This window comes from Chiloscyllium plagiosum, chromosome 7 (assembly GCF_004010195.1).
Source record: "Chiloscyllium plagiosum isolate BGI_BamShark_2017 chromosome 7, ASM401019v2, whole genome shotgun sequence".
NCBI classification, from domain to species: domain Eukaryota; kingdom Metazoa; phylum Chordata; class Chondrichthyes; order Orectolobiformes; family Hemiscylliidae; genus Chiloscyllium; species Chiloscyllium plagiosum.
Genome location: NC_057716.1, coordinates 49,689,112 through 49,699,112, shown reverse-complemented (window position 1 = coordinate 49,699,112; position 10,001 = coordinate 49,689,112). Strand labels below are relative to the sequence as shown.

The 10,001-nt window shown below is 38.3% G+C and overlaps 1 protein-coding gene across 9 annotated transcripts in view; it reads left to right on the top strand.

The window, feature by feature from the left end:
• fastkd1 (FAST kinase domains 1) overlaps positions 1 to 10,001 on the top strand; it is a 53,629-nt gene that overhangs the window by 30,449 nt on the left and 13,179 nt on the right. For all 9 annotated transcript variants that reach the window (XR_006312141.1, XM_043693664.1, XM_043693660.1 and 6 more), the window contains 3 exons: positions 3,035 to 3,521; positions 6,186 to 6,300; positions 9,054 to 9,182. Coding sequence is in view for 8 of the 9 variants with exons in the window: in XM_043693664.1 (XP_043549599.1) it covers positions 3,035 to 3,521; positions 6,186 to 6,300; positions 9,054 to 9,182 (731 nt within the window). In the remaining variant the exon portion in view is untranslated. The remainder of the gene's footprint in view (positions 1 to 3,034; positions 3,522 to 6,185; positions 6,301 to 9,053; positions 9,183 to 10,001) is intronic.

Sequence of the window (10,001 nt, the reverse complement as noted above, 5' to 3'; positions counted from 1 at the left end):
CTCCTGTTCCCTGGATGCTGCCTGACCTGCTGCGCTTTTCCAGCAACACATTTTCAGCTACCTTAAAAAATTGCCTAACAAGGATGAAGTTGTTAAGTTTAGTCCAAACTACTGTTTCATTTTAACCCATCTTTTCATTGTCAAGGTATATAGTCAGAAGCTGATAAATAAAGTTTATTAAGGACTGATATTTCTTCAAACAGTGAATGGGTGGAAATGGTTTCTGAATAGAAAAGTGAAAACCCAGGATGGCTGTTGTGACGCAATGGTAGTGCTCCTACCTCTGGGCCAGAAATCCTGGAATCAAGTTCCAGCTGCTCCAGGGATATGTCATAACATGTCTGAACAGGTTGATTAGAAAATATGATAAAGCAGATTCAGGAGGGTTCTTGTGCTGCACTGGTAATGTCTCTACCTCTGGGCCAGAAGACACAGGTTAGGTCCCTTTTATAACACATCTAAACAAGTAGATAAAAAAATTTCTAAAAGCTCAAACTGTTCAATCGAGTATTTAGTCTGAACATAGATTATTCACCCTGTTCATCTATTTAAAAAGTGCACTCAGTAGTAGTTTCAAGAAAAAAGCAAAGCAGAACTAGCCAACTGTCTGCCCCTCTTCTGTGGTCATATACGTGCCTGGATCTCCTTGGAGAAGGAGCACACAGTGTTGATCAGTGCCATCAATGCCTTTAGATAGAGGTGGCCATTGTGGGGGATGCAGTGTTTTATTTCCCCCTCCATCTCCATTTTGGTTGAGTCCCTTCCTGCTCTCCCTAGCCCCCACCCTTCACTTTTGATGGTTTGCATTGCCCATAATGGGCTTTGCTTATAAATATTTAATTGGCTATGGAAAGTTTCTGGTGGTGGTTAGTAGTTTAAGAAAGGAAAAATGTCACAGGTATATGTTGATGAGAAAGTCATTTGGTTGTGTGTGATAACATTCTGGATATCAGGGGGAGAAAAGCAGACTTCTTGCCCATCATGGGTTTTGCATGTAAATTTCTTGTTGGCTGCATGGGTGACTACTGGTGATAGTTAATATTTAAAAGAAAAACAGAAGAAATTCATGGTGACTTGTGGTGGGAATGTCATTTGGTTGTGTGAGATAAAACTTCCGAATGTAATAAGAAAGAAAAAACAATTTTTAAAAAAGTAGACTTAGTGGAGGAAAAAAACGCAGACTCAGAGCTCTTCTGGCACACTGATAGTGTTCCTACTTCTGAACCAGGAGACTTAGGTTCAAGTTCCACAAGTTCCACAGGTGTAATAACATCCCTAAATAGGTTAATTAAAATAAAAAATAAAGCAGACTCAGAATGGGCTTTGAGTGTAAACGTCTAATTGGCTGCTTGGGTGATTACAGTTAATACTTAAAAGCAAAATCAGTGAGAAAGAATCTTTTATAGCAGACTCAGGTAAAACAAGATGGCTGAGAGGTAAAGGCAATGGACTGCTAATCCATTGTGTTCTATACGTGTGAGTTTGAAACACAGTCTTCTTCAGTAAATGATTTGTGTAGGGTTGATCACCTCTTAGGGTTCTTGTGGAACAGTAGTAGTGTCCCTACCTCTGAGCTAGGAGCATTGAATTCAAGTTCCATCTGTCAAGGTTTTATTGGAAAATATATAGAAGCAAACTCTGGGATCAGTTTGCAGGCTGCCTGGCCCAGGGTGCAACTAGTGTATGTACACCATGGTATTGGCTCCGTTTTGATGTCTACTATAAATGATGTTTCTTTCCAGTTGGGCTTCCTGAGTTATTGCAATTATCTTAGAACATCTCAAATCACTTTACAGACAATAAGGTAGCCACTATTATAATTTGGAAAATAGTGACTGGACCAAACAGAATCAGTGTGGATTTACAAAAGTAAATCGTGCTTGACATATCTACTGGAGTTTTTCAAGGATGTAACTAGTGGAGTTGATGAGGGGAAGCCAGTAGATGTGGTTTACTTGGACTTTGAGTTCAAGATTGGGTCTTATTTAAGAGATTAGCTGGTAAAATTAAAATGCATGGGATTGGGGATCGTGTACTGACATAGATAAAGAACTGTTTTATACAGCTGTTTAGAACTTTAGTTAGGCCACATTTAGAGTGCTGTGTTCAGCTGCGGTCTGCACAATTTTAGGAAGAGCTTCAGAGAGGATGCAAAAGAGATTTTCCAGGATGTTGCCTGGTTTAAAGTGTATTACTACAAGGTGAGGCTGGACAAAGTTGGATTGTTTTTGCTAAAGCGTCAGAGGCTGAGGGGCAGCCTAATAAGAATATGTAAAATAGGAGTATGTTTCTATGAAATGGGCCAGTATATTTGTATATATTAAGCTTCCATAAGCAGCTGTGTGATGATGCACAGATAATTTGTTTTGTAATATCATTTGAGGGAGAAATATTGGCCAACATACTGAAGATTTCTTCTCTACTGTTACAGCCATGGGATCTTTTACATTCACAGTTCCATTAAGCTGGGTGGAGCACAAACACCAGCAGAGGCCGGCTAAGCTAAATAGTCTGTGTTGTGCTGTAATTAGTTGTGCTTGAAGATGATTATTTTATTTTAAAACATTACTTGCTTTAGTATTTCTTATCTGCAGACCAAATTCAAGTACACAGCTTTACACCTAATGTTTTCTTCACTTCAGATTTGCAAAGGTTACAAGGATTAAGTTCCATCACTAAATTATTCAATAAATCACTCAGGAAATACGGTAACTATAGGTTAATGATCACTGCATGTGCACCATATTAGGTATTTTGTACATTAGAGTAATGCCTGTACACAAGCACTCTGCCCTGCTATTTTTCTTATAAATGCATTGCAGAATCCATGTAAACGTTTGCTAATTATCTTGATCTGGCAGACCTAACTTACAATTTTTAAGATCTAACTAAGGTGTGGTCTAAGTCTTATTTCTGTCAGATTTAAATGCATTTGGAAAGTTCCCAGCAGATATTGCACTTCAGATTACTCATTTTGTCATTTTTCTCTTTCTTCCCTTGTTTACCATCCCTCCATTACTCTTTCCCACTGCAGTTATCTTCACCGCAGTGTTATCCCTTATGAGGTGTCCATGTTAACTCGGGTTCTCTCTCTCCTTCCTTCTGCACGGATTGATCACTTGATCTCTACACGTATCGATGCTGTCTTGCCCCAGTGTAATTTAAATGACTTGAATGCATTGGCCGTTGCCATCACCAAATGGGTACGGAATGGCTCCTTATACCAACCTGGCACAGCAGCAGTGTACATGAAACTACTACAGAAGCTGAATAAGTGTGGTTTGGAAAGATTGCAGAAGGCAGACAATATGGATCTACTGATGGAAGAGCTAAAATACGTCTCTGGAGAATGGTTTGAAGAAGTACTTTGTGAAGAAACAATGACCACCTTAGAACGATTAATTGATCAGGTGACTGAGTCCAATGTTATGGAATTTGCCCTATTTCTAACCAAAACAAGTTGCCTACACGCTGATTTGCTGGACCAAATAGCATCTGTCACGCTTAAACATATCAACAAGGTACGTACAATAGTACATTATATAGCAAACCAAGGTTTTCCTCCTTTTGACCACCACCTTAACCTGTAAACTATAATGCTGCCATAGGGGAAACTTTCAATATCTGTAAGGGCTTAATACAGGTAGTGGGGAATGAACCCGTCATACAACTTGTCTGATTTTTTTGTTTTTCTTTCCATTAGTTTAAATTGAAAACAGAATTACAGTTGGAATTGATGGGTGTTTAAGGGAACAGTCTGGCTTTGTTTAAGTACTGTGGAAAGTAGAAAGAACAGTCGTTTGTTTGCCTTTGCCTTCTATTCAGGATAAATCTATATCCCAACCACAGCTATTTACTAATCAACCTGTTCAGAGATGATAGTTCACACCTCTGAAGCAGGTGGGACTTAATCCAAGTCTCCTGACTCAGAGATAAGGACAGTACCACTGCAATACAAGGAACCCATATCCCAAATGTACATTGTCATTTTTATAAATTACTTAGACGCACGCATAGGTGGATGGAATAGTACATTTGCAGACGACACTAAAGTCGTTGGAGTAGTGGACAGTTTGGAAGAATATTACAGGTTGCAGGGGGACTTGGATAAACTGCAGAATTGGGCTGAGAGGTGGCAAATGGAGTTCAGTGTAGCTAAATGTGAGGTAATGCACTTTGGGAAGAATAACAGGAAGGCAGAGTATTGGGTCAATGGAAAGATTTTTGGTAGTGTGGATGTGCAGAGGGATCTTGGAGTCCATGTACATAGATCCCTGAAAGTTGCCACCCAGGTGAATAGTGCTGTTCAGAAGGCAATACGGTGTGTTAGGTTTCATTCGTACAGGATTTGAGTTCCGGAGCCGCTATATCATGCTGCAACTATACAAAACGCTAGTGCGGCCACACTTGGAATATTGTTTACAGTTCTAGTCACCATATTTCGGGAAGAATGTGGAAGCATTGGAAAAGGTGCAGAGGAGATTTACCAGGATGTTGCCTGGTCTGGAGGGAAGGTCTTAGGAGGAAAGGCTGAGAGACTTGGATCTCTTCTCATTGGAAAAAAGAAGGCTAAGAGGGGTTTTGATAGAGACATACAAGATGATCAGAGGATTAGATAGGGTTGACAGTGAAAGTCTTTCTTTTTCCTAGGATGATGACGTCAGCTTGTACGCGGGGGCATAACTACAAATTGAGGGGTGATAGATTTAAGACAGATGTCAGAGGTAGATTCTTTATGCAGAGAGTGGTAAGGGTGTGGAATGCCCTTCCTGCTAATGTAGTCAACTCAGCCACATTAGGGAGATTTAAACAATCCTTCGATAAGCACATGGATGATGATGGGATAATGTACGGGGATGAGCTGAGAATAGTTCACAGTTCGGCGCGACATTGAGGGCCGAAGGGCCTGTTCTGCGCTGCATTGTTCTCTGTTCTATGTACTAAATAGAATCTTGCATGTTGGAGTGAATTCTCAGTATTTTCCCACTGTCTTAAGTCGCAGAAGAGGTAATTTAGATTTCTTTGAGCCTTCCTGCAAGTAGCAATTAAAGAGGCATTTATGTTGCATAGTTTAAAATGATTGGATAATGATGGAAAATAAATGTTATAAAACAAAGAATGGGTCAAAATGGCCTTTTCCTATTCTGTAGTACTTAACTTTTATAAATGTCGTGCACTATTTCTGAATTTCTAGTCATTCTACACAAATTATTTAAATTATTCTGGGCTTCTGGGTTTGGGAAAGATGGTGTGAAACTTGAAAGAGTTCAGAAAAGATTTACAAGGATGTGGCCATGGTTGGAGGATTTGAGCTATAGGGAGAGGCTGAACAGGCTGTTTTCCCTGTAGCGTCAGAGGCTGAGGGTTGACAATATAGAGGTTTACAAAATTATGAGGGGCATGGATCGGGTAAATAGACAAAGTCTTTTCCCTGGGGTCGGGGAGTCCAAAACTAGAGGGCATAGGTGTTTACGGTGAGAGGGGAAAGATATAAAAGAGACCTACGTGGCAACTTTTTCACACAGAGTGGTACGTATATGGAATGAGCTGCCAGAGAAAGTGGTGAAGGCTGGTACAATTGCAACATTTAAGAGACAATTGGATAGATATATGAATAGAAAGGATTTGGAGGGATATGGGCTGGGTGCTGGCAGGTGGGACTAGATTAGATTGGAATATCTGGTTGGCGTGGATGGGTTGGACCGAAGGGTCTGTTTCCATGCTGTACATCTCTATGACTCTGATTCTAACAGGTAAAGGATGTTACTGTAATGTGAATCCATTATTCAAGAAATGTCACACTCAAAAATTGTAGAAAGGGAAAGTGGACCCCAAAAACTTTATATTGATTTCATCTGTATTTTTATTTTGAAGATATCTTGGGCTATGGAATGCTAAAGCATATGTTATTATTGAGTCATTTAAAAGATCTTGGATCACTTTCTGAAAAAGAATATGAAATAATATTTGGAAAGGGGGAAGAAAAATGAGAAGCAACTTAGCAAAAGTTATGGATTATTTGCTGTTGTTGAAATGTTCTACAAACTAAAATAAATCTAAGTTCCTTCATCCTCAATGAACAGACCTAGATTGCTTTTTGAATAATGGTTCCTAAGCAATTTATAAGTGAAAATACTTTTGATGCCGCAATAAAATGGTAACTTTATTTTTGTTCAATACTTCAGATCCATTATTCAGCCATATATGCCACTCTACTTCCATTCACTATCTTGAATTATGATCCTCCACAAGCTGAAGAGTTCTTTGAATCCAGTATACAGCAAATCAGGCCTCATTTGAGTGAGTATTGTACTGTGCATTATGATGATGCAGAATCTAAACTTTTGCAAATCAATAAAAGTCAGCTGACATTCACTTAAGTCAACGCATTGCTTGACTTCTCTTTTTTCAACACAATTATTTTCAATCTATAAATGATTTAAATGCATTGCAAGATTACATTACTGTTTAAACATTGAGTTCAAATATATTAGTTAAATTTAAGACTACAGTGGTGATTGCTTGTCATAATATTAGATTTCTGGATTACAGTGTTTTAATTGAAAGCCAAGCCTCTCTCCTGCACTGTTTCCATTCACAGTCCACTATTTTAAGTAATACATGGAAAATTGGTGATTTAAGCATTTTGCCATTTTGTGAATTGGTAGTAAGGTCCTGAGCACCTTGCCCAATTTCTCTGGCAACTATTGGCTTAAGCCACTCAACCATGTACTGTACTTGATGGTGGCCTAAACTTTGGACTGGATTGGGAAAGCTGATTGGGACAATAAATCAGTAAATGAAGATTGAATCTGAATTGCTATCTTTTTGAAGCATAGAGATTGATGACAGAAGACTTCACGGGTTTGTGCAACCAGACATAAAGTTTACTATCTAGAAAAGTTAAAATAGCTTAAAATATTGATCTTGTACACAAATTTTCAAAATCAACATGAAGCAAAACTGAATTAACAAGCAAACTGTGGTTAAATAGAATGACCCACACATTGGACATACATGGAATAATGTAGATTAGATGGACTTCAGATTGGTATGACAGGTCGGCGCAACATCGAGGGCCGAAGGGCCTGTACTGCGCTGTAATGTTCTATGTTCTATTAAGTATCTAATGCAACCAAGACCAATCCCATGCACTCATTAACAACCCTTCTAGATGTCAGAAATCACCTGAGTCACAACAATCTCTCTCAATAATCTTTTCAAAAGGATTTCCACTCTTCAAACTCAAAGATCTGCTTCTCAACTTCCTCCAATACAGTTGCAACTTTGGGTGCCTCAATATCTGCTCATTTTCCAGAGATTTAATCCTGTCTTCCAAGTCCTAATTGCACTCTAATTCACGATCCCATCTCCCCAGGATTTCTCTCAGCACAACATACATGGAGCCAGCACAAGAACGCACTTTGCTACCTGCAGCCTCTACCTGTAATCTTCTGACTATCTTCTCATTGTTCCTCTTGGTCACTACCCTCTTCTTCTGGTTTCTTGGTTTTCTTTCTCTCTCAGGACTCCTGCCTTGACTTCTAGTATCCTTTCGATAGACCCTATTTTGGGTCATGTGACCACTCATTTCTAATAGTTACAGTAAGAATAGAGATTGGATATCTCTTGCTTTTGAGGTTTTGATTAATTATACTGCTGTGGATTGTGTAGGTCAAATTTCAGCCACATCTTTAAGGGCTGAGGCATTTTGTAGAATTATGCTTGGATTGCTTATTTTAGGTAGCTTTGATAGCACCTTGTAAACACCCACCCTGTACCGAAGTAGTCAAGGGAAACTGGAACAAAAGTAGATTTTGATAATTTTTAAACAAAAAAGGCATGCAAGAATTTTCAGTTTTGATCATTTTTTTGTTTAAAAATGATCAAAATCTACTTTGTTCCAGTTTCCCTTGACTTCCATTTTACTATTATTACATTGCAACGAATGTTTCATAAAGTACTTCCTTGACTGTAAAGACTCTTAAGATGTCCTGAGCTCATCAATATAAATCCTTCAGTTTTTTTCCTTCCATTCTCCAGAAATATATAACATGTTAAATAAGAAAGTAAATTACGATGCCTCTGAGACACCAATACTTTCAAAAAAATAGGATTGATGGATATAATTTAGGATATAAATTACATTCCATTTTAACTAAATCCATGGCAAGTGACAACTTGATTTTGAAGTCTATATAGTTGGTCCTAATTTACCCCTTCCCATTTGAATAAATTTGAAATTTACTATCTAACATGTCTGTAGGAAGGCAAAGGATAATTTCCAGGAAAGAATTAAGATATATTAATATTTCTTCCATAAGTTCCTGATTTTAATTTGAAAATTTATTTTTATCCAAGCATCTAGAAGTATTGTGACTACATTTCAATTGCATAATGCTGTTTATTGTATTTGTGTACTGTACCTTTCCCATAAGGATGAGTATTGGAAGACAAAAATATCCATCATTTTCATAGTTTAGAATATTAATCTTGCCAATTAACATTGGCAGTATTAATAGGAATGCAAAATCAATTCTCTAAAAATTATTTTGCAAGCTTAGCAAGTTTTTAACCTTTATTGTGCTGATTAGATTGTTTAGTGATATACAGAGGAACCTCGATTATCCAAATATCGAATTATCCGAAGAGGTCCCTATAGAAATATTACATCAAAGATGGGGTTGGTGGGTGGGCAGGGGGTGGGGGCGGTATTGGACGAGTTGGGGGGAGCGAACGGGGGTGGGGGGAGGGCAGGGGCTCACACGCAGTGTGATGATGCCTAGACTCCTGAGCGAGGAGCGGACTTAACAGAAAACTCTGAGCTCCAGAGGAAAGGCATTGGATCAATTAACCGAATAATCAATTATCCAAACGAAATAGTGCCCGCCCATCTTGTTCGGAGAATCGACGTTCCTCTTTAATGGAGGATTTTTTTCCCGACATTATGACAGTGATTACACTTTGTAAAAATTTAATTATGTAAAGCTCTTTGAGATAACCATAGATCTTGAAAAATGCCATATAAATGCAAGTTTGTTCTTTTTCCGTAGATTTATGTGACCCTCATCTTCTGGTCCTACTTGGTTACTCACTAGCTCTGGCAAGCTATTTTCCTGAAGATCTAATTAAGACTATTTTTTGTGTGGATTTCCTAGCGAAGTTGGACTCTCAACTGGATAGTAAGTTTCATTTGTTATTTAAACATTGGTACTTGTAAATTATTAAAGATATCATATGACCTTACACTCCAACAATTTTGAAATCTCATGTACATTAGGCCTGTTTGCTGAATCCCCTCCTCCGCAATATAATTTCAAAACAAAGCATCACTGCCTTTTAACAAAGCATTTTGACATTTTGGTTAGTATTTTCCAGATGTGATCTAAAGCATTAATTACCAACTTGACATTTCCCTTTTTGGATGCCAGTCCACATCCTTTTAGACGTGGACACTGGTCAGACCTGAGATTGGATATGTTACATTTGGTTGAGGGTGAAATTTTAATATTCCAAACTTCAGATGTTTTGAGAAACAATTTTTGGATAGATTATCACCCCATAATTCAGGATTGACTGATGACAACAAAATCAATTTAATTACTACTTTGTGGAATGAAACTTATCATCTTTAATCAGTCTGGCCTGAACATAAACATAACATGATTCTTAACTCTCTACTTTTTGTCATTTACATATATGATTTGGATGCGAGCATAAGAGGTACAGTTAGTAAGTTTGCAGATGACACCAAAATTGGAGGTGTAGTGGACAGCGAAGAGGATTACCTCAGATTACAACAGGATATGGACCAGATGGGCCAATGGTCTGAGAAGTGGCAGAGGGAGTTTTAATTCAGATAAATGCGAGGTGCTGCATTTTGGGAAAGCAAATCTTAGCAGGACTTATACGCTTAATGGTAAGGTCCTAGGGAGTGTTGCTGAACAAAGAGACCTTGGAGTGCAGGTTCATAGCTCCTTGAAAGTGGAGTCGCAGGTAGA